At 39.5% G+C, this 25,134-nt stretch overlaps 1 protein-coding gene across 1 annotated transcript in view; it reads left to right on the plus strand.

The window, feature by feature from the left end:
* CTDP1 (CTD phosphatase subunit 1) overlaps positions 1–25,134 on the plus strand; it is a 112,070-nt gene that overhangs the window by 35,330 nt on the left and 51,606 nt on the right. Inside the window, exons 9-11 of the mRNA XM_055704577.1 lie at positions 6,870–7,011; positions 9,359–9,589; positions 15,977–16,142. Of these exons, the coding sequence (XP_055560552.1) occupies positions 6,870–7,011; positions 9,359–9,589; positions 15,977–16,142 (539 nt within the window). The remainder of the gene's footprint in view (positions 1–6,869; positions 7,012–9,358; positions 9,590–15,976; positions 16,143–25,134) is intronic.

Raw genomic sequence — 25,134 nt, forward strand, 5'->3', positions numbered from 1 at the left:
CTTTCAACATCACTTAATAATTATTTTCTGTAACACTGTGAAATAGGGGAGTTTAGACTGAAAAAGCTATAGTCTCCAGTAACCCTTTTTTCTAAGATTCTCATGGATTGCTTGTGGTTCTAGTTTTGTGATGGGGTTTTATTTCTGGTTTTTCAAATGAAAACTATATATTCTCTGCTTAGATGGGAGTAGTTATGCTGCATCATCCTAATTTCATGAGGGGAACTCTGAAGTTTAATCAGATTTTAAGGACATAAGTTGCATTCTGTCATAGCTGGATTTGTGATTATTCAGCTGTCGACATTGTTTTCATACCGATTCTTGTGCGATTAGAAAGTAAATTCTACCAGTGTCTATTACTGTCAGCAAGCCATACAAGTATTGCATCTCTGGCTCTCGTGGCAGACATCTGAGTGTCTTAATTGCTGGTGAAAGGGAAAACAAAAGCATGTCCCTTGAGTTTTATTCAGAAGTCAATGATCTGAGACTAGATAATGTTCTACTTTTTTCTCTTTTTCTAATGTGTTTTTCAAAAGGTGATTTTAAAACTTACGTATCAGTTCAGCATTTCTAGATCACCCCAGTAGTGACAGGAGACTTAGGACTCAGGCAAGCAAGTTAACTTACATGTTTACTTTGCATGAGCTGAGCTGTAGTAAAAGGCATATACTTAATCCGCAGCAGCAGTGGAATACTGTTAGCTTTTGAGTTTTGAAGACAAAGGAAATAAAGGGAAGAAGTCACCCCCAAGGGCTCTGGACTGGTCGGTTTTCCCCCTAAGAAGTGACCACATCGTATCTTGGCGTACAGAGTGAACAGCTAGTGAATACCATTTTAAAGTATTTACAGCATCTTTCCCAGCCTATTGCAGTAAATAATAGAAATTTCTTTTGTTCTTTGTATATACGCATCTCTTTCTCTGCAGATAGGCAGCTTTTTTCTCTGCAGACACAGATACTCTGAATTCTGAAAATAAATTAATTCTTGTTCTTGGGGAAAATCAGGATTTATTATTTTTTTTTCATTATATGGGGACGAAAATACTATCTACCTGAAATACTGTAAAACACAAGGATCTTTGTATCCTCTAATCAGTCTTCATAACTCTGAGTGACTGAGAGGAGGCTGCCCTATAGCCCTTCCCACTTACCTGTGGAATACCTAAAACTTCAGTTTTTGAAACATGTGCTGTTTGCTTTCAGCAGCAGCACACTGCACTGGATGGTGAGTTGTTACAGCTGTGTACACACTTGGCTAAGCAGTAACCACACGGTTTCATAAATCTTGTTGTGTTCCTTCCTCAGCTGAAGATACAGATGAAAGATCCTGTGGTTGATGTTTATATTGAGTTTCTGCTGGGGAAGCAGATAAAGCTGTTCAGGTCACTGAAAAATTATTCTAATGGGGTAGGAGCAGAAATACGTCAGTTTAGGCCCTGGATTTTTCTTTTCTTTTTCAAAATATGTTTAATTCTATGTGTGTTCCAGTACTTTGAAAGCTATGTGGGGATAATTTCCTTACTTTTGGTGACTTAGCCTGTGTCAAGTTTTGCTTACTATCATTAAATATCAGCTTGCTTAGAATACAAATTGTACTATGAACTGTGGCTTCTTTTGTTCTTCCTCATCTATCCAATTAAAAAATGCTTACTCCTGAGTCTGGCTCTGAGGTACTGAGAGAAGAGAGAAAGCTGCCAGCTCCTGAAGTCTTGTTAGCCTGGCCTGTGGCTTGCTGTGGTATCTTCACTAGACATAGCTATGGTGTGTTCACAGGTATTTTTTCAGAATATTTTCACAGGGTATGCCTTTAAAAAAAAGGGGGGGAGAGTCCATTTAAGCACTGCTCCAAACTCTGGTGCTGAGCAGGTAAGCCTGACGCTTCTGCTGGTAAAGCACAGTGCAGTGTTAAAGCTGAGCTGTAGGCATGGCCTCGGAACAGCACATCTATCACCATTTCATGGTCACTGGATTCTGGTAGCACAAAACATTGAGGTCTGTATGACTTGTCTTAGGTTAATGTTGTTGCAGAAGAGCTTTTGGATTTGGTCGTAAATCAAGATTTATGTATCAAAATGGTCTGAAGACAAATGCACTTCTAGTGATGAGATCTTTCCAAGCAGTGTCTGCAGCCTGGTTACAAACTGCCATTAAGGGCTCTTTGGCGAGTTGGAATTGGGAATTGGTGGCTGCTACTCAGCATGTACTTGGGTTTGTCCTGGCACAGCTGGAACATGCCTGCTGCGTTCCTGGTGGGTCAGAATGAATTGGAGGGTGCCAGCAGCTGAGTGCTCACAGGCGTCTGGCCCCCAGGAACAGGTAGAGCTAATCCAAAGCCAAACTCCCTGAAAGGCGTACAAGGTGGGCACCACTCCTCCAGCACCCTTTTGCCCTGCAGGTCTCCCGATTGGGCTGCACTACTTGGTAATGTGAATGGGGCCAAATAATGCAGTATAACATTTCTTTTTAGTCTTCATAAACATACAGCTGAAGTTTCATTTTTCTATGTTGCTTGAGTGCCTAATGTGCTCCATATTTTGGAAAAGACCAAATAAACTGCTGTAGTGGAAGAGTGTGTCCTGGAGAACAGCTGTAGGAGTTTATCACTGCATTATTGATTTTCGTCACTTTTTTTAGTAACAAATTGTCAAGATTAATAGGAGGAGCTTTTTTGTGGTTTCAGCCTTTGTTTGCAACTTCAAAAGTATATTTGATGACTCCCCAGGTTTGAAAACAAAGTAATTTTTCTCCTATATTATGTGCTTCAGGGTTTATCCATCAGAGGATAGATGTGACAAACTTGGACCTTACCTGTTTCATGTGGAAAGGCTTGTGTGCCTTTTTAACTTTTTGGAACAATTGTGAAGTTGGGAAGGGTGATTAGAGGCAAACAATACAAAAAAAAAAAAAAAAAAAAAAGTGGTCCAGAAAAAAAACGGTGATTTTTAGCCCAGCTGGATGGTTCAGATGTTACAAACTGCATCAGAAGTACTATTGCTTGGATGGATTAAAATTCTCTGCTGTTTCTTCTTAATAAGCATGCTTCCAAAAGGGGAGTTACACTGGGGAAAGGGAGAAAAGGCAAGGATATTAAGTATTGCAATACTGTTTCTCCTACCCCATTAAATTTGGTGTTCCACCAAATCCTGCTCTAAGAACACCATATGTGTGAAATCTGGATTTGTGAAGGTGTCGGCTGGAAAGAGAAGGCAGCCCCACGGATGAGAGGGTTGTGTTAGCTCGTGTGGTTCTCTGCACCCCGGAGCGTGCCGTAGGCAGCTGTGCTTTGCAGGGGGGGAGGGAGTAGAAAGCCTAGGTGTTGCAGAGGTGGGAAGGGTATGGTTTTGACCCTCAGGAGGTGGGTTTGGCTGCACACTGGTCCTCATGTCACCAACTTTAACTGTATGTTAATGGCTTACACCTTTTTTCAGAACCATAACAGTGTCGTACAAAATAGCGCCGTTTCCGTGTTTAAGGCTTCCGTTGCAATCCTGTTGACTAAAAGAAGAATTTACTTAGCTCCTCAGCATACATCTGGTATGAAACCATCAGATATGCATGAACACAGAATGTGTATGTGTGTGGAATGAGCAGCAAGTTGAAGCACCTGACAAATCATCAGTGCAGAAACATCAGTTTTAAAAATAGTTGGAAAAAGCAGTTTCTTCTTATAACTTCACAGACTTAACATGAGGCGAAGGTGCAGTTTTATGGTTTTGTTCAGGTTCTCCCTGATAATGTCCAGAAGGAGTAGCAGTATCTTTAGCTGGGCAAATGGATGTACTGCAGTATCAGATAAGCATTTTTTCAGGGTATTATAAGCACATACCACCTATCCAATAGCACCACCAAATCTGGCTAACTGTGCTGTATGCTTACTAGTGAAATCGCATGCTATTGTTTGTTGTATTCTGTCAGCTCCAGAGCTGTGTGCAGGGCAGTATTGCTAGTCATGTCTGTATTTGATTCAGTATCTAATACCAGGTATAAGTACCTAAACTGCCACTGGAATTCTTGCTCTTGTTGCTCTTTTCCCCTGAAACTCCTATGCCTATGAACCTGATGTCAGCAACCTCTTTATAACACCTGTTGCCTTATCTCTTTGTTCTATGTTGTTGTTGCTTTTCTCTATTGTTCTCAAAAGAAAGTGTTTTCCAAGCCAAGTCTTTCAATTTTTTTAATCCTCTTTCCACCAGATCTCTCAGTCTCATTCTCCTTCAGAACCTCTGCTTTCTTTCCTCTGAAACATACCTGGCATATAAATTAAATGCAGCTTTATACTTACCTGTTTCTAACTGCAAGTATTTCTACAGTTCCTACTGAGGCTATACAAACAATAATAATACTGCCCCAGGAAGCTCCCTCTGGCACTGTAAACTGACTCATTTCCATCAACTGTTGTGTGAAAGTGCTCTGGGTCACTAATTACTTTTGTAACTGATGATTAATTGGACAACAGATTTCTCTTATCAGGGCATGAATGGTCTGGGTGTGCTGACCTTCTTAAAGGGTTTTGCTTTTTAGCCAGTTAAAAGTCTTAGCTGCAAAGGTGTGCTGGGATTAACATGGTTGGAATTGTAAAACAATTTTCATTGAGTCTTCGTTGGACAGTATTTTCTTCATATTTCATGGCAAAACTTATCAATAAGGCATTTGTAAATGATTTATTGTTTAAATACTCATTTTTGTGTTTATTGTGGATTCTTAAATTAATGCTTTTTTGTTGCAGGGATACTAGTATGGAGCAAAGTTTTGCATTTACTGTGCAGCTTTTATATCCTGAACTGGGGAATTGCTTGCATTTGGTACTGAAAACAGGAGAAATGCCTTTGTGCACAGAATGTTTTTTTCCTTAATCTAAATTCAAGAAATAAAACAGTTTTGTATTTAAAGATAAAGGAAAAGGTAGCTCTACTGTATTCTGTTGGGTTTTGGGGAAGAAAAGTAGGGGAACAAGCTTTCAGCACTTCGGTAAAGGACAGTGATCTTCTGCCTTTCTGGTTTAGTCATTTGAATTTACAGGCATCTGGAAACGGAACTAACTAGTTAGGTCAGTCCTCAAATGCATTTCTGTTGATCTGTCTACCCCAGTGGATTCTAGTTCAGGTTTTACACAGGCCTTAAGTTATCTGCTATTAACTGTTCCCTCTCATCGTCAAATGGTGTGGGTACTTCAAGACTTTCACCTTAATTGAAACAAGTAAAGTCATGTTGTTTAAATGACAGTCACACAGATAGTTTCACCACAAAACTCCAGGGAACTATCAGATTAATTTGCTGTCTGTGTTTTGTTGTCAGAACTGTTCTGAAATTTGATTTTGTTCTGGAGGCTTCGTTCCCGAAGGCACACATGAAAATAGACAAGGGTTCATAAATTCTAACTTTAAATAATTTTTTTTTTTAATTAAACTTTTTTTTTTGTCATTAGTAAGGTAAACTAGATTGGGATATTGTGTTTTCATATAAGTATCTGCAGGAAGAAGCCCTGGAGTCTTTGTGCAGAATTGACAGGCTTCAACAAGAGCGGGTAGTGCTTGAAGTAATACATTTTTCACCTTCAGTTCTGAGAGCTCTGCTCTTAGCATTAATTGAATTCCTGCCTCTAGCTCTTGATGCTCTACTCCTGCTTTGTATTTCTGAACAGAAAATGTGGTGCAATACTAAGTGTATTTAAATAGCTTTGCACCAAGACAGAATATGGACAAATGATTAAGTTTGATAAGCATTTTAAATAACGTGTAAATAAGATGAAATGCTGTAAATTATAGGGCTATAACAAAAGGGAAGAGTGATGGCTTTTGTTATGAGACAGACTTGTCAGACTGAGTTCCTTTATCGCATTCCAGCTACACCAGTATTCGTGCAGTGTAAAGATACCATGTGTAAGTGTCAGGCGTAATATATCAGGTCAGAATCCTTGGGGGTTTTCTCTGTTGTGTATATATTTAATGATTTATGGCCAGATTATGCAATTTTGCATTGGCTCCAGGTGTTCAGTCCCTCCATAGATCTTTGATAAATGCTGAAGCAAGTACCACAATTGGCAAAACTAATTGTTCCAGTCAAATAGAAAAAATACATTCTTGAAAGGTTTGGGCAGTCAGCTGTTCCTGGGAACAGACTATACCACAAGGTTAATTTCAACCTTTATTTTATTTGTTCCTTTTTGCTTACTGGTTATGATGCTTCTTGGCAAAGATATGTAGCAACTCTACTTTCTCTCTTGTTCTGGCTTCTCCAGAGGGTGGAACTTGAGATCACCTGTTACTTGCATGCTGCATTGTTGCTGGTTTCATGTGGATTTCACTAGCCTGCTGCGTTTTAACTTCATGTTTGTTGTTCCCCTTTGGCATGAAATTATCCATTTGTCCGCTTTGCCTCCACTTCTGCAAATGGAGGTTGAGGGGTGGCTGGCTGTTACAGGTAGCGTACTGTGCGTGCAGGGGGATCTGCGTAAGAAAGTTAGGATGATGTTAGTGTTAGGCTTTGACAGCATTGAAGAGTTGCTGCTGCTTAGACTTGGTACATGGAAACTAAGGAGACGAAATAGAAAAGTGCGTTTGTATTGTTTGTTTAGTTAACACAGAGATGTAGAGGTTTTCCATATGGATTAATTTTAGTGGACTACTTCCACGGTGCCGGTGCTTCGGAAAGTTACAAATAACCTTCATCCAGTTTGAGGCTGAGGTTATTGCATCTTGTTTATAGAGTCTCACTTGTATCAGTTGTGATTGTTTTGTTGGCTCGGGGAGGGGTGTTTTGAATTTTTTCTGTAAGATGGATCACACAATGTTCTTTTAAAACCAGTGTGTACTTAAAACTATCTTTTGTGTTTCTGGGAACACTGTAATGTTACGTTTGACTTCATAATAGGCACAGAAAAAGTACGGCAAGCTCAGGACTGCAAGGACCTCCACATTGTAAACCCTGACTGGCTGTGGAGCTGCCTGGAGCGCTGGGACAAGGTTGAGGAACAGCTCTTTCCCTTGAAGGATGACTACATAAAAACACACAGGTAAGTGGGAGCTTGGGGGAGCTGGGGCCGTGAAAGTAGGCTGTTCATGCAATGATGCTAACTGGTTAATACAGCTATAAAATGGGTTTCTGACCAAATCACAATGGTGTGCAATCCTTACAGATTTTGTGAAAGAACCCTCTATTTTTGTGCATGTCTTTGCTGCTTAAACTGAAAACTGGTAAGGGATCAAGAGGCAGTTCAGCAACTAGCAGGATTAGGAGAAACCCGTGGTACAAGTAGTTTCTTCGGCAGTTGTCATTGTTAGCCATTTTCAGCTGGAGCAGCTGACCTTGTCAATTCATCCACAAACTAACACAGGGAGTGCCATCAAGGTGCAGTATCGTTCATTCTGCCAAATGAAGAAAAAAATGTACACATTCCCACAGCATGAAAAATTGGTTAAGTATGGCATTTTTTTGAGACTTGGTAGTGAGGAGGAAGGGAGAAATGGAAAAATACAGAAGAAAAATCTTAAGAGGGGTTGAAAGACATGAAGATAAAAGCAGTAGCTGGAAGAAAGGAAGTAGTGGGAGGAGGTTTGAGGATAAGAGGAAAGTGTTGGAAGAGAAAGGGTTAAAAATAATCATTGCCCTAGGGTGACAGCAAATAGAAGGGATAGCCAAAAACTTTATTAATAGAGAAGTCAAAGGGCTGTTAAGAATAGTACCCTTTAGGAAAGTGCCATGGCTAAAATAACTCATGACAAGATCCTGTAGAGCCAGGTTCTGCTTCTTGACTTGCTGTTTGAACAGACTCAAATTAATAGTATCTTGCAGGGCCGCAGAGGGGCTGCCCGTCTGGGTGTGGGCAGGAAGGGGCATCGCAGCTGGGTTTGCCAGCACCGAAGTGATCGCGGTGTGACTGACTGGCTCGGCTAGGGATTGGTGTTCTGCTTAGAAGATGCTAGCCCCTGGAGGGCAGAATGGGCAAGTCTTATGGCGATGTCTGGGCACTAAAAGTAGAAACATCTGGAAGTGAGGTCACTTATCAAATGGGAAGCTAGGCAGAGACACAGGATCTCTAAAACTCAGGAAAGAGATGTAGCCTACTTATGGCTTGACTAGAATACTTTATTTTTAAAAAGTTCTATCAGATTTTCTTTTAATCCAGCTTTGGAATATTTGTGTGGGATGTTTGATTTGTCTGAGGCCTGACACTGCAAAGTTCTCAGTGGAAATCTGGACAGTGACTTTTAAGCATCATTTTTTGATGAATGTTAGTCTTTCTGCCTTTGTTAATGCACTCTTCCATTTTATTGGAAATTGGTAATTTTTCCTACTTTTATGTTTCAAATACAATATACCTTAACTTCATACTTTCCCTCACCCCTCCCCCAAACTTCAGTCAGTAAGACAGCTGTCTTAATGCAAATACTTTCAGTTCAACGTGTGCAAATTCTTTGGAAAATATTTTCTTCTTAATGAAGCTGCTTGAAATAGTGATTACTAGTCCAAAGCACTTAGGAACTGGGGAAGGGATGAACTCTGAGAAGAGATTTGTGTGTAAAATGAGCTTAAGAATAGCAAAAAACCAGTAAGTAAATTTGGAATCGATGGACCTTAAGTATTGATGCTACAAGATTACTTCAGAATCATCCGTGAAAGCATATGGTAAAAACTCCAGTTTTGTGGCACTTCTAGTATTTGTTACAGTATAGTTCAGTTGTTTTTTTCTATAGCATTGGCTTCATGGTGCATAACATTGTTTTGGTTTATATTTTTTTAAATTATTCAGTTTGCTTCTTCTTTTTTTGCAGCACTTCATCATAATTAGATAGTATGCCATAATGGCAATTCCTGCAGACTGATCTCTGAATGTTTCTGCTGATACTTCTAAAATTATGTTTTAAAATGCAGCATGGTGATCATAGGTTGCTTGGTATTTTAACGAATTAGTTTGGATGACTTGCAAATTAATACTGTGTGTTATTTTCTCTCGGAGCTAATCTTGGGGAGCAGATCCAATGGTGTGATACAATGGCATGCTTTTTCTCTTTATTGCATATATGCAGATTGTCACGCTACTCAGGTTGTGCATTTGTTACTATGTGGAAGCAATTTCAATAACTTCATATGATAATATTTAAGGCACATTTTAATATTTTTTTAATAATGTAAATATGACATTATCTGTGTTTCTGCATTTTTCTGTTTTAAATTCAGTGAGGCTTTATGAGGCTTTAATGGGAGTGCAAGAGGAGAAATGTTTCTTCAGAAATTTTCCAAACCAGTTCCCCCCGCAACTTTCTCATTTAGGAAAAAACAAAAAATGTTAATTTTTTACATCCTGGTTGGTTTGCTTATTTAAATTTCTAAAGCAATTTTTTCTGAACTCCATCCAACAGAGAGAATAGCCCTGCCACATTTCCTGATACACACAGCACCTTTCAGACAGCTCTGTTTCACCCAACACCCATCCATCCAAAGTCTCAACCTGGTCCTGAAGTTCGACTTTATGATCCTAACACCGGAAAGCTAATCAGGAAGGGCACTCAGACCTCTGGGCAGTCGATGTACATCCAGTCTCCAGCTCCTCCCATCACCTTACCAGTCCATGGTGAACACTCATCCTTCAGGTACCTAAAGCGTAGCTAGAGTCACTTCAACTATACTTTCAGAAGCTGTAGTAAATATAACTCTCTTGTTATCTTTGCATTTGATTAAATTGTCGTCTTTGCTGTAGTTCCTTTATTTGCTTTCTAAAAAGCCAAGGAAATGAGTAAAACTGAATAGTCGGCTGAAGTGAAATCAAGATGTTAGAATTCCAGATACTTTTTGTGCTTCACTCAAGTGCAACTGGAAACATCAGAACAAATAAATGCAGTGTGGTCTGTACTCTCTAAAGAATGTTGATAACTCATCTGTGAAGTGAGGCAGCCTAACATATTTGAATGAGTCTTAAAATATTGAGTTGGGTTTTTTGTCTATAAAATATATCTGATAGCATTTGGCTTTTGTTAATAAAATTTTCCTTTTCACCTAATTTCTTCAGATGGGATGTTAGCTTTGTGTTTTGTTTTGAGGCATATCGGAAGAGGGATGTAGCTAGCGGAGTATTACTAAATAAAGCCGTATGACTGAGTGCTAGTTAATAATCCTTATATCACTAAATCGAGACACTAAACCAGGAGGAGGAGGCGGCAGCGGCCTGCTTTTTGAAGTACAAAGGCTAGCATCTGGACTTTGTCAAAAGTTGTGGATTTGGTTAAGCTACAGCAACACTTTTCTCTTAATTAAGGATGGGTAAAACATCTGAAATTTATCCCTAGGTATCTATGTAAAAGATCTAACTTTCTGGAAAGCTTACAAGTTCAGCAAGGCTTGTTGGCTCCAGTGGTGAAGCAGTATCCAGCTGAAGGCAGAGCTTTTCTCTTTGTAAAAAGTGATCAGAATTCCTTTGTGCAATGCGATCAGAATATAGCAGTGGTTATAAAGCAGTTCAGTTTTCCAAACTACTACAAAAATCCAAAGCACAATTTACAAATGCACAGTTTTCTACCTTTCTTCTCCTTCCCCTGCTGCTTTTGCAGTATATCACTTATATTTATAAATCACTTAAAGGTTTTATAAGTGTAGCTTGTTAAGTTTCCACTCCATCTTCCTGTTGCTAAATTATTTCGACCTATGGTTTTTTCAGTTGTCATCTTTTTATAGGGTTTTTCTTATTTCAGCTTCCTTGTTTCTGTCAATACAGGTTTTTTGATTCTTTTAGTTTAAGACATCTTGTTTTCAGTTCCTTTTTAACTGCGTCTTAAATGTGTCTTTACTATGACATGTTAAATGAACAGAAAAAAGTTTCAGCAAGAGACGGCATATATCCAGACAGGAGCTGAAAAGCTTTTGGTTTTCTTTCTCAGTTATCGTAGAAGGAATTTGTCTAGAAATAGAGCTGAGAAGGTTGTACATGTATATAATTGCATGACGCTTCTAAGTTTCTCTAATATGATTGTTTATGTTGGTATTAATACATCGTTCAATGCTTTAAGAGGAGTAGATTTTGATGTCTGCTTTACCTTTGTGACCAGCCTAATGAAGAGTTTTGTCCACACCTAAGCCTATTTTTCTTTAATGCAGATGTGCTTCTTCACTTGAACATCTTATGGAGGAGAGAAACACACTTCACCTGTCCTTAGTTGAGTTTCTTAGAGCCCCAGACAGGTTTTTTGGGTGGAGCAAGACTGTATCTCCTTTCTACTTCCTTACTTTATTTCATTTATACATTTTTTTTGACTGTCAATGCTCAGGGTTGAGATGCTTTAATCTAAGAAAATGAATCCAATTACTCAGTGCTACAACTACAGCCTGTAACTAAGCAGCTGTAAGAAAAGAGATTAGCATAAGATAACCTGGGAAATAATATTTTCATCATCATTTCCTGTTGATTTGGTTCTAGTGGTAAAATTAGTGACCTGTAAATACTGACCTTTTAATTGAGGCATGCCTGTATTCTTCAGAGCACTTCCACTGTCCTCAATTAAGATGGTGAGGAGTATCTTGGTAAAATCTAGGAGGAAAGCAGTGCAGCGATCAATACCACTTTAAGTACTTTTAATTGATAGGAAGTACAGTGCAAGCAGAGCATGAAGGCTGTAAAGAAGTAACAGAAGACCAAATAAGAACAGCTTTGCTGTGTTTTGACTGAGCAAGAGCTGAGGCAGAAGTACTGTATTTTTGCCTTGCTTTGTCTTAATGCATACATCAGTGACAGCTTTTAAAAAAAGCATTGCATCCAACTCAGAAATTGATGTGATACTTGACTTCAGAGAAAACTTCCTTAGTGCAGCAGTTTCTTGGTAGAGGGCAATGTATTTTGTGTCCTGACAGACTTCATATGCTCATATGTTCACCTGCTGCAGAAAGAGAGTATTTGTAACTAAGGCATTGAATTTAAGCAGAATTAGATAAAGATGTTAGCACTCACAACTGCTCCTGTTGTGGGTGGATGTAGTCAAAGCCTCCAATAACCTTTTCCGATAGTTCTTTGAAACTTCATCTGACTCTGAATTTCATACAGCGAGCAACAAAATTGCAGTGCTGTGAGAGGAAACCCTTGGGGAGATGGTGGCTGGACATGGCACAGCAATGGTGCTCAGCCTCTTGCTGTAAGGGTAGACCTTGTGCTTGGAAGATACCTCTTGCAAGGCTGGTTGCTGCGAAGGGCTTCAAGTTATCCGAGCACCACTTTGTAAGAACAGTTTCAGTTCTCATTTTTGTTTTCGGTTCAACATTTTTTATTTCTTTCTGGGATTCAACTTGGAAGATAATTTAAAATAGGATATGATTAGTTTAAATATCTACACACAATTTGTAGTGAAACTGTGACCATTGAATTACAGATGGTTCAGTTAATCTGGTCAACGTTCCGTGCGGCTGGCATAGGTCTTGCTGTTGTGCTTGGCTTTGCGACTTGAGCCCCTGCTTTTTGTCACGGCTGTTGCAGCCCGAGCAGAAGCGTGGCAAGGAGTTTGCGGCTGTACTGAAAGGGAAGGGAAGGGAATGCAGTGGTGTTAGTGGCAGCTGGCAGGAGCTCTTCTCTGGCTGAGAATGGGAAGGAATCCTCTTCAAAAATAGCCTGGGTATCAGAGCTTTGACACCATATCTATCTCAACAATTTGCATTTTCATATGGCAGTAGTATTCTACAAATGTTACAGTAAATGCTGAAGTTGTAACAGGTCGTGAGAGTGTAATATAGTGTTGTCCAAAAAAATGCAATTGATGATGGCATCTTGAACTAGAATAAAGAAAAAAATAATAGTACAAGTTAAATTCTAGTGAGTGTTAGTAATACACTAACAGATCAGACAACACTTCAAATACGGATATAAATTATATCTGAGGAGTTAAAAGTGACACTCTGGTTTTAAATAATGCTAAGATGCACCGAATGTTTGGTTTGAAAAGGTGTGTTAAGCAGATGTTGGTGGCTGAAGCATTTCTTTAAGATTTGTATAAATTAATTTCACTTATAAAATTTTTGTGTCTTAATTCACATGCTCATAATTACATTTTTCCCCATCCAATGTTATCAGTCTCCTTATGACAGCAAAAATACAAATTACCAAATTGGAATCACAAATGGAATTGAAATATTTTTAACATTTTCATGATGATAACGCTGTTTTAGCTTTTGCCCTGATGCTATATCAATGAAAGTGTTAAGATGCTTGTTACTTTCACAAATGTTGAACCCACTCTGCACATGCATGTCCTTGTGCGTGTAAGACTGGCAAGTGCCAACCAACCTGTGCAGGGTTGAATATGGTGTTATTTTTAAAAACAACTCGTGAATATCACCTGATTAGAAACAAATGTAAATTCCTGCGTTTGTATGTCTTCAAATTTTAATCAACCTAACCAGAAGCTGAAAATGTAAAGCCTGAAAAATGTCTTTGATAAAATAAAAATGTTTCTTACATACCTTAAAGAAGTCTTTGTTTTATATTGCTTTTTGGCATGCTTGGTGAAAAGTCCCAGTGTTTCTTATATAGTATCATTTGGAAAATACTGGAAATAAAATAAAAACAAGAAAGCAAGCCTGACAGAACTCTTCAGAAGCTATTAATACCGTTATTTTACAGTTAATATTTGTGTATAATAATGTGGTCAAGGCTGATCTCATATTTTATTCTGCAAAAGAAGTTCTTGCTGTCATCAGTATGATAATGTGTTCTTAAAAAATGCTAGATTTATTTCTAGTCTAAGAATCTGCTTGGCTGCCTGCTACATATAACTTGTGTATAATTCTTGGCGTGGTCAAGCTTGTCATGGTTTTAAATACAGTTGTATATGATGCTTATATTTTTGCTTTGTCATTCTCTGTTTTACTAAGAACACAAATAGCATTGCCACCTTTCTCTTGGCTAGGGAACCTATAAAAAAGCATGGAAATCCTATTTTAAAAGATCCTTTGAGGAAATATAGTGGAATGTTGTATTTTTCCTCTCTTACTTGTGAAAATTACTGTCAGAGAGCAGTTTAACAGCAAAAGAAAACTGTGTGGTCTTGTAACATAGAAAACATTTAGTATATAGGGGGGAAACACCCCTCACAAAGCCGAAAGTACTGTTAAGCTGTGATGGAAAACATTTTGGCTAGCTCATTTGCACAACATCCAAATAGTTATTTTGGCTTCTTAGGAAATTCTGCGGTACAGAAACGACGGACTGCGGAGGGGCAGGTTTCCGCCGCGTTGCCATGTCGTGCTGAGCTGCCGGGCGCCTTCTGCAGCAGGCAGTGCTGGGTAGAACAGCCGTGGCTTGGCGCTCTCCTCCACCAACTCCAGTTAAAAAAGAAAAATGAATTCACATCCCCTGCGCCTATCCATGGCACCTGAGAGGAGAGATGTGTATTTAGGGAATAGGAGCCCTCAAAATGAGCTTGATTGACAGCTTCCTGTGGCTTTCAGATTTTATATGTTCTGGGATTGAAGTACTGATGTAGAAAAAAAAAGTTGATACTTAGTAAGCTTCTCAAGAAGCTGTCAAGTTCAGGATAGGAGAAATCTTTTTGTAGAACCTGTAATTATGACTGGATTTACATAATTTATTAATGGCTTTTTTGGGTGGGGCTGCTGATTTATAGCTTTATCTTGAAAATCTAGGCTTGGTGAAAAACAAGAAACTGAAACACTTGTTGGTAAAGACCACACTGTACCCTTTCTCAGCCACCACTGCTCTCAGAAACAGCTTGGTGGCGTCTCGCCTGGTAGTTACAGCTTGAAACAGCTTGTGATTTCAAATACAGTCGTTTTTATACTTGCTTGTGGTAATCATTCCGCCCCCCCCACAGTCTTGTGGCTAACAAATAATTTGTGACCTGGGAAGTCTGTGACCCAAGATCTTTGGGTAGCGTTCTGGGTGGTGCTGAGCTGCTGTAACGTGTTCCAGGAGGTTAGTGTGACAGCCCAAGATATGTGACTAAACTGTATTGTGTAGCTGACAGGGGTCCTCAAACTTTTTAAACAGGGGGCCAGCGCACGGATGAAGTGGCAGGCAGTCATCTGCTGCTGCTTGGTTTCCCCCCCCCCCAACCCCCGGCGGGGCAGGGTGGGGGGGTTCTGTAAATACCGGGGGCAGGATTGAGGACCCTGGGGGGCTGTATCCAGCCTGCAGGCCGTAGTTTGAGGACCCCTGGGTAGCAGCTCCAGCCTCTGCAAGTCTGTAGTAGTCAAGTAATATTCACAGAAAGAAGTTAGCCAAGAAAGGTAGAAGTCTCCTGCAGTTGTTTTAGATGTAGTTTATTTTTTTATTGCTGTTATAAAGTAATTCCCATGAAGTTATGATTCTTTTATCCATTTTCATGAACATCTTGACATTCCCTTTTTTATCTGCATGTTCTGATTAAATACAGTAACTAACAAGGTAATAAAATACAGACTAAGAGAAAATGCTACCTTATTTGAATACACTAGCCAAAAAAAAATATGTTCTGTTCTGCATCTCATCCAGGCTTAGCATCTGAGAAGTGTCTGAAGACTGAGGCTGCAGGAGTGAGCTTTCTACTTGCAAACCTCTTGTCTGTAAGGTTCAGAAATAGAAAGGTATACTTTGAAACTCAAGAATACAAGCATAACATAGACCAGAAAAAAAATATATTAGAATGTAAGAACTGTTTCCTGAATGATGGTTCAAGTGACAGACAAACCTCCACTTGAGCACAAATCTGAAAGTATTTTCAGGGCAACACATCTGCAGCTAATGAAGATCTTGGCTTCAAGAAAGGTTTGATGGTTACTTACAGTTACAGTGGGGAGGAAGGAGAGAGTGCTTTGTCAAAGGTGGAACTTAAGCCTTCAGACTGAAAATAAAAGGAGTCATTGAGAGACTTGATCTTTCTCTGCTAATGAATACAGAACCCTATTAGGCAAAGCTGTAGATATTCAGCAGTCATAAATTGTTTATAGGATTGTATTTCTTGACAAGCTGTAAATTTTTCTTATGTGGGACCCCTGAAATTTTTCAGAGTTGTTCAACCACATCAGCAGCAGATGTTTGAAGAAGATGACCTACCAGCAAGTGAAAATGAAGAGCAGCCTGGTCCATCTAAGCGGAAACGCCAGCCAAGTATGTCTGAGACAATGCCCCTGTACACCCTATGTAAAGAGGATTTAGAGAGTATGGATAAAGAGGTGAGCTTAACTAATTCTGACAGGCTTCTAACATAATCATTGTTAGCTATGCATAACAGTTTGACTTCGGTTAAATTATGCATGTATGTGAACTGACCTTGTATGCCACTGCAGTAACTTCAAATAAAAGCCATGGCAGGGTAAGAAGTACGGTTCAAGCTAAAATGCAGATATGTTCTGCAAAGCAAACTTGAACTAAGGAAAGGGAGTACTTGTGTGTGTAAGCAGGCCTTTGAAGTAGAGCTTCACTTAAGTATAGCTTTGTCACACTAAACGAGTTAATCACATTTGCTGTGTGTTTAGCTTTGCCAGGTATCACTTTAAACTGGTCTTTTAAAGTAAATATTCAGATAATCTGGACAAAAATCAGTGGTGAGATGGGAGAAGAGAGGTCTGTGGATGTAAAAGGCACAGGCTGTTGAGATCAGAGAGCCAAAGGGGAGCATGGAGCCTCATTGTCATAGCCATGTAATCGCGGTGCTCTTAAGTCATAGCCGTCACAGTTCTGCAGGTGATGGCAGCTTTCTGTTACAGAGCGTACTGTACTACTTTCGTACATAAACACATTGTTTGAAATTCGCTGTGAACCTCTAGCAGCTGATTATTTTCACTTACACTTCTATGCACTTTTGTCAAAGGAGCCACAATCTTACATAATATTACATGATACACAGAGGAAAAAATACCCATCTGCACACTATGTTATCATGAATTTGTTACATTGTGTGTGACTTTACTATAAAACCTAGCAACACTGGAGCTCAAATGCATTTTTTAGCTTTGATCGTTCACTGGGGTGGGGACAGGAACGTATAACTTGCCAGCTTCTGGCAGTAAATTGATTACAAGGTTCTAGCCATAACAGGCTATTTAACAAGAGTTAAATATAATGGAAGCGTGAGAAGTAAACTGCATTATTTCATCAAGGAAGAAAAGAGTTTGTGTATACAGCATAGCATAATTTTGAGATGTCCTGTTGCTAGACAGGTCTGGGAGGAACTCCGAGCTGGTATTCTAGGGAAAGGTCCAAAAACATTCAACCACTGTGATGATCTAATCTGAATTTCAGATGAGTGCAAGCTTTTAACTTTTCCTGGTAACTCTTGAAGTTAACAAATTTTGATTTCTTCTGCTGTTTGTTCCAAAGTATTTTGCCCATTTGATGTCAGACTTTCAGAAAAAACAGTATTTCTTCTTGTCATAATGCCAGTCCCTGAATCCATCTGGTTTCCTTCTGTGTTGTCAGTGGTACTTAAAGCAAATTGTTATTATGGGTTGATTTTATGGTTTTGTGTACTAATATTTTTCTAATAATGTGGCTTTTGGAAAACATTAATGAATTGCTGTTGTGATGTGCGCACTGAGCCAAAAGAAGGTGTGCACGTTTGCTGGAGTTACTGTGTAAAGTATTTATTGTTCTGTTTTCAAAGACACTATTTAAGTACCTTGTTAAAAATCTGAATCTCCTGGTGCTGTTTCTTTTGTGATTGATTGGTCTCTATACTGCTACCTACAGTTAGACTAAAGAAATTAAAGTTTTTCTACCTATCCTACAAATATAAACATCTTAAATTGTGATGATTTGTTTGTAAATTATGCTTTACTTAAGCTGCATATTATGTCTGGGAATTAGACTATGTGAACTTCAGAACAAATGAAGCCCAAATTCCAGTGGGTTTTTTTTTTCTTAGTTGGCTTAGCTTTGATTCCAGGAGTATGATTTAAGGTTACAGGTGCTACTAAAAGATTTCCACTAGTCTCTGTTCCCATCCTGGCTTATTTCTCTGATCCTTGTGCAACTGAACCAGAAGAAACTCTTGACTTGTAAATTTGGAATTTTGTTGGGTTTTTTGGGCCGGGCGGCTATGTTTTGGGTTTGTTTGGTGGGGAAGGGGAATGAGAGTGTCTGGTATCTTAGCTCCCCAACATGGTTTGATCAAGGATCAAACATTAGCGGTGAAACATGGAGAAGGGGGCATACAGCACATACACTGGGGAGGTTGAACTTGACATGGTAGTGCCAGCAGGTTGTCAGCTCCTGGCCGCTGCCATAGAGACAGCCAAGGGAGAGTAACCTTTGTGTACCAGCCTGGGGACTGCAAGCATCACCTTGGTAAGCATAATGTATTTGTGTACAAGAAATGTAGTGTGACTAATCAAACAGGATTTTATGGCGGCATGTGGGCGTACACTTAACAAAACAGAGGGATGATGTGTGGTAACGTAGTCCATAAAATATAAAAGTTTAGTGGAGCACACACAGGAGATTCCGCTGTCAGGGGCATTATCAAATAAAGTGAAAATAAACTTGATAAGCATTGCCGGTTGGTGCTCAGTTCACTTTGACACTGTGACTAGTTCAGCTTCCACAGGAAGGTGTTTGCCTGTATCTCATTCTTTATCAAAACATGTTACAGCGTAAGAACCTTTCTGCAATCATGTCACGAAGAGGTGTGAATGCTTTTCTGCCGCACAAATGGCCTATTTCCACACAAACAGGTATTTCCTTCATTTGTATCCGTTCTAGTGGCTATGCCAGCCACAAAGATCTACAGCCAATTGCAGACTGCCTTGGTGGGGCGAGGGAGTCTGTTTCAGTCACAGTGGTGATGGTTTGCTCCACAGTTACAAATGCTAGTGCTGGGACTGTTAGGGTTAGGAGTACGTGGTCCAACAAGAGTGAAAGCAAGTCAGAGTGTGACTCTGCTGCAGTGTAAGCCAGCCAGAGTCTCACCTGCTGTGTTCCTGCCCCCGAGCCACAGTTGATAATCATGGGGCCTTTCAGCAAGCCCGTTCTGGGAGCTGGTTTGATCAGAAAAGACCATTTTCCAGGTTAGTCTTCATCATTACCAGATTCCTGAAATAACTCACCGTTGCTGCTGCCTGAGTGCTGGTGCCAGGAGTAGGGAGAAGATGGGAAGAGCTGGGAATGGGCAGTGAAGGCCGAACTGTAACCCTCTAGCTTAAAAAATGCATCCTCACAATTCCCTGGCAAATTCAGATAAGGATTTTTACTAGATCAAAATGAGTCACTTAGCTTTAAGCACTGGGATTTTTTTCAGTGAAATGAACTGAAATTCAGGAAATGCGAGAGTTTATATATACTGTTTCTGTGGACGTAACAAGTTTAAATAGCTCCTCTGCACCTAACATCAAAAAGAAATCTTGCTTTTTCTTTGCAAAAATCTATGAGAAGGCCACACAGCCCCAAGCAGTACAGCATTTGCATGTTGTTTATACATGGGAGAGTTTTGTTAGAAGAATCAAGATGGAAGCCAAAAAAGAGAATTCAAGTATGATTTATTCCCAAATTAAATCTCTTTCCATCCTTAACCTCTTTAAACATCTGCTTGCCACTTTTCCTAGTGAAAAAGCAGTCTCTGTTCCAGTATTCCATGGGGAAGAACTGCCATGGATGGGCATCTCTGCTAAAATTTGGTCTTACACTGAATCTTATCTTCTCTTATTATTTTAGCTGTAGTTGTGCTATGGATACCAAAGAAGTCAAAGGAAATGAATAGCATCCCAGCCATGGGGTTGCTGTTTAAGGCCACTTAACCTTTTGTATCTTTTTCAGTGCCAGAGATCTGGGAGACCTGATCCAATGGTAACTTCCCTCTGACGTGAGGGACTGTTTGAACTGTAGGAAAGTGCAAGAACAAGAGTATTTAATGTATTAGGGTTGCCATTAAAAAGGCAATTGTCAAATCAGAGTAAGTGCATAAGGAATGGATCTGTATTGGGCAATACACAGCCTGCTAATGCTGCTGCCTCACAGCTGAGAGAACATTTCCCCCCTTTCTTCTCTGTGCTAGCTAGACACAGATGCTTTGCAACCAGTTGCTGCTGTGTCTCTGCTGTGGAATGGTAAAGGGAAGCAGAATTAAATGCTTATTTATAGTCATTTAAAAGGCCTGTGTAAATTTTTATTTCTAAATAACTGGTTATCTGATACATAACCTGCAAAAGATTACGCCATAAAAATGCTGTTTATATCGGATTGTATCTAGTATGCTGTAATCTTCATGTTGCTGGTTTCACCGAAGGGGCTGTGCTGTCTTGGTCATGTATAGGCTGGAACGAACAGTAACAGCAGGAGACAGGCAGCCGCAGGGACTCACGTCTGTCACTGTCAGTGCTCGTAGGACCAGTCTTGGGCAGATACCCAGTACCGGCTTCACTGATGGGAAGTTCAAAAAGGAACTGCCAGTAAGGCAGTAAGATACTTTTTTTTTTAATAGTGTTTTGCAGTGCTATCTCATCCAAGATGGCCTGGGATTACTAATGTCCTGGCACAGCTGTGCACACATAGTCTACTGGTTATATGATGCTTGTGCTTTTGTGTTTATTACCGTGGGGTTTTTTGGAGTGTTTGAGAGCAGCGTCTGTATCTTGTCAAACGTCATCACCTCTGCCATCTACGGTAAAATATTTCCCTGGTTTAAATTCCTCTTAGTTTGGGACTTGGGAGAGGGTAAGAGAGGGAATAGATCTGGTGCCAGTCAGACCTCCAGCTTTCCCATCTCTGCTTCGGTTAGCGGGGCTGCAAAATTCCTGCCGTCTGGCTGGATGCATGCTGAGCAGCTGCAGAGTGACCACATTGCAGAGGTATGTGCTCCACACCAGTGCATTTATGTCCAGAGATTTTTCTTGAGTGGGAATGACCTAATGAACTACTTGCATTCAAAATGGTTCTGTTGATTTGGTATATATTATGCACACTCTTTCCCTTTTAACTAAGCTGGAATTTATGTTCAATGTATAAAGACTGAAATTACAGCATTCTGCTCTTACATAAGGCCATTTTATCACTCTGCATTTTTCTTTCATATAAGCAGATTTATCTCTTGATTTCTGTTTTGTATTTTAAGTTTGTTATATTTAAGTTAGTGGCTATACCATGCCGTGAATTAAGCGGCAGTGTTTTTCTCCTTCAATTTAGTGAAAGCTATTATCTCAGTAATGGTTAGCCTCTTGGTTAGTTTAAAATTACTAACTTAATGCGGAGGATGTGGTCTGTAGTGCAAAATAATAGCTGCCTGGGATGCACTTGGACACTGCATTGCACATTAACCGTTCTCCGAAATTCCTCAAATGTGTTTCTCATACAAAATACCTTGTGTAACACCTTAATATACAGCATGGCATGAAGTGTACAGATGCTAAATTTGGCTAGCAGTCTTAAAAATTGTACCCTTATTTGAAGTTAAAAGGAGGAGCCTGTGTGTGCACTTGCTGTTGTCAGTGATTATCATCCAGACAAGTAATGAGGTCTGCTTTACAGCCACTTCCACTTGAACTAAACTTTATTTTTTGAGATAACTATTGGTGAAAGTATAATATGGAGAAGTAGCAAAGGAAAACATGCTACTTTTCATCCAGAAACTTACAAGGCAGTAAGGGGCTATATGAAAACAATTTGCCAAAAGGTCCCATGGCACAGCAGCCCTGAGGATGCACAGGCGGGCTGGCCGGGGGCTGCTGCCCCAGAAGGGCAGGTAATGTGGAAGCTAGAAAAACTGAATTTGCCAGCCCCCTCAGCTTTTCATCGTCAGTGCCAAGAGCTTAACCCAGCAGGGCTGGACGTGTGGCTGGCTCGCTGTCCCTCGGCGGTTCATTTTCTGTGGAGGAGCAGAGTGGTGCTAGGAGTCCCGCTGCGGGTGTGCCGTCACGGAGCGATGGCTGTGCTGTGGCGGCTGCCTGATGCACCGAGAAATATGACTTTGTTTTGTAATCAACATAGCTTAAAGCTGTTGTAAACCAAGGAGAGTTTTACTGCTTTCCACTGTTTAAGATTTTGACACTCACCCGTCTCTACTATTAAAGTGACAGAGAAGTAATTGAACATTAAAATGTTATAATGTTAAAGCAATCATTTCACCCATGTCTCATCTGATTAGTAGAGAAGATTAAGTTGTCCAGTACTATTTTTAATAGTTTGGCAGTGAGAATCAGCAGCGTAGAATTAAGAAATCAGTATGGTGGGGTGGAGAGAGGAAAGGTGAGCGCTTCAAGGAAGTGGGATGTCAGTCGTTTGCTTCTGCCCTTGTTTTGCTTTGAAGAATTCCTTGAAAAAGATGCAATTCCAAGTAGCAGCAATGCATTTCTATTTATTTTTGATTACATAAGATATAAGCATATTGAAAAAACAAAACAATATTTGCCATGTTTAAGTTGTAGGCAAATCTTCCTGACCAGAAACGTTGACACTGACTGTTATGCAGCTAATTGAAAAAAACACTAAAAGAGATGCAGTATAGGTGAGGCTAGTGACATTGGTATGCGTTACAAACATATGAAACATGTATTTTCCTTATTTTAGCCCGATACTTATCTGCAGACCATTAGTTTATGCACTAATAGCATAGAGCTGGTTATCTGCTGGGTTTTGTTTATTAAGAGGGCATCATGGTCCAAGCTTGCCACAGCAGCCTTTTCAAATGTTTGGAAAGAGGCTTTTTTTATGTAATACCATATTTTACAAGGAGACAACTGATTGTCTTAATAGGAAAAGGATTTTTATCGAATTTGATATTATCTCAGGTAGGCAAACAGTTTTGGACCGTTTCTGTTTTTCTACACAGATTGCTTAGAAAGCTTTATTTAAGCACAGTTTCTGGTGTACTTGGATATTTTATTTTCATTTTAGATTTATTTTTATAAACTTATATGCCATGGGGGAATATGGGTAACATATTGGAACCTTTTGGCATTCAGACAGCACACTGTATAAATACCTGCATTTTGTAGATAAAAAATGGAAATCACCTATATATATAAGGAGTAGTTTGATGGTGCTCATGGCAAGTTTTTAATTGGAAGGTGATATTACTATATAAAATTTTGTGCAAAGTGAACATGATCAGTCAAATTCCTGGCTGGTCAGGCGATTATTAGGAGAAAATAAAACATATGATTGAGACTGATTTACTTTTGTTATGCCCAGATATTTTAACAGGTAATTTAATCATGACGTAAGTACAAATGGTTATGCTACAATAGATACTACTAATGGGCTGCACCAAATGGACATCAACTAAAAAAACAACCATGCTTACTTCAGAGCTGACCTCTTTTTAATAAAAGTTTATAGTAATGAGTGCCTGCCTGCGTTTTGTCTGGATGTCCCTGTTTCTTCTATTGACAGTCCATCAAAAATTGATTTTAGTTGTCAGTAAAGGTGCTTCTGCCATCTTACATATTCTTCATACTTTTCTGATGCAATCAACAGCTGATTCAGTTCTTCTCCCAAAAAGGTTCTCAAAATTGTTTCATTGTAAGTAAACTTGGGTTTGTAGAAAAGTAACTTTTTTTACATGTTGTTGACATTCTGCTAAGCATAGAGTAAAAATTATTATGCAAATAAGATTAAATCTAAGCTCTATGTGTTTGCTTCTGCAGATAAGAACTTCTTTGGCTTTTAAAGTATGACTGGTTATATAGCAAATGCATTATCTTAATGCTATTCCATGTGAAATGGAAAGTAGGTCTATAAAGCTCCCACCTCTAGAATGTATGTACAGGGTGTTAAAAAGTGAAGGTTGGTTAACCTGTAGGGAAGAAGGCTTTTCCATACATTCTCTTTGGTTTTTCTACTGACACCGATAGTGCATTATATATCTGTAGCCTTCTCTGCTTGGCCTTGATAAACTGAAAGCCTTTTTCAACTGTTGGCTTGCTCACTGAAAATGGGGCAAAACCTCTTTAAATAGAGTTCAATAACCGCATTTGGAGGTGTATGTCTACCTCCATATGCTAAATCAAGTGCAGCTAGGCTGTCAACACTAACTGGCCACAGTTAAAAATGGGTGTCTGAACTGTGTTAAGCAATTTGCAAGATGATCCCTAACACAATTGTGAGCAGCTGCATATATGGTCTGATTGAGCCTCATCGCAAGTCTAATACGGTTTTTACATTTTAATTGGAGCTGATGTTCTTCCTGAGTGGTATTTAAAAGTGTCTGGCCAAGTCTTGGTCTGTCTGAACTGTTTCTTCATAACTATTTTTTTGTGGGTGTTTTTTTTTTTTAAATCAAAATACCCTGATACTTGGATTGCAACATAACAGCAAATATAGATGTGAAGTATAGCATAATATATGCTAAGTGCTATGGAGGATCTTTACAATCACTTGCATATTGCTAGTCACCTAGCAGACTTAATTTGTGTTTGGATTTCTGGGGTTATAAAAATACAAATCCATTTTGGTGACATAAAGGCCAGGTTATTTCTAAATGCAGCAGTGAATGACTGTTTGTACTATTAGTCTTTAATCAGCTGTTCTTGATCAGTTATCATAGGGTGACTTATTTTGAAATTTAAATTATGCATAATTGCAGTTGCTGACTTGTGAGACATCTTTGAGAGAAGCTCTTCCTTTTGCTTTGGTAGTCCTCACTGTTGTCAGGTGCCAGCTGCAGAGCGCAGTGAATACAGCCACTCAGCTCTGCCCCTGTGATCCTTCTGCAGCTGGGCATGTCCCACCTGCTGTCAGCATCACAAGGAATGTTTCAATTCCACGTGTAACTTCACGGAGGTGGTGAAAAGCTGCAGAACTGGAGCCCCCTACTGATGTAAAAAAATCTCCTGCTGCAATGCAGTCACAAAATGAGTAATTACCCGAATGGCCGGCTGCTGTAACTTTTTCATGTCTACAGTAGTGGTATTAGTTTTGGACTTTAAGAGAATGTCAGCGTTGCTCTGTATTGTTATGGTTTTTGTATATGAGCTTGTGCTTTCTCTTTGCCGAGGTCACAGTCAGCTGTAGACAATATTCTCAAGTTGCTTCTCATGGCAAACAGTGATACTGTTTTCTCTGAAATTAACACAGACAGCTGCCTGTCTCAGATATTGTAGTGCTCCAGCATCAAACTTGCTTAATCACAGAGGGATTGAGGACTGGATACAGTTGGTGTACCATAGAGATCATATCAGAACCTACAATGTATTCATCACCTTAAAAGTGACCTGCTTGTAGAAGCTGACCACTTGT

This window comes from Falco cherrug, chromosome 3 (genome assembly GCF_023634085.1).
Source record: "Falco cherrug isolate bFalChe1 chromosome 3, bFalChe1.pri, whole genome shotgun sequence".
NCBI classification, from domain to species: domain Eukaryota; kingdom Metazoa; phylum Chordata; class Aves; order Falconiformes; family Falconidae; genus Falco; species Falco cherrug.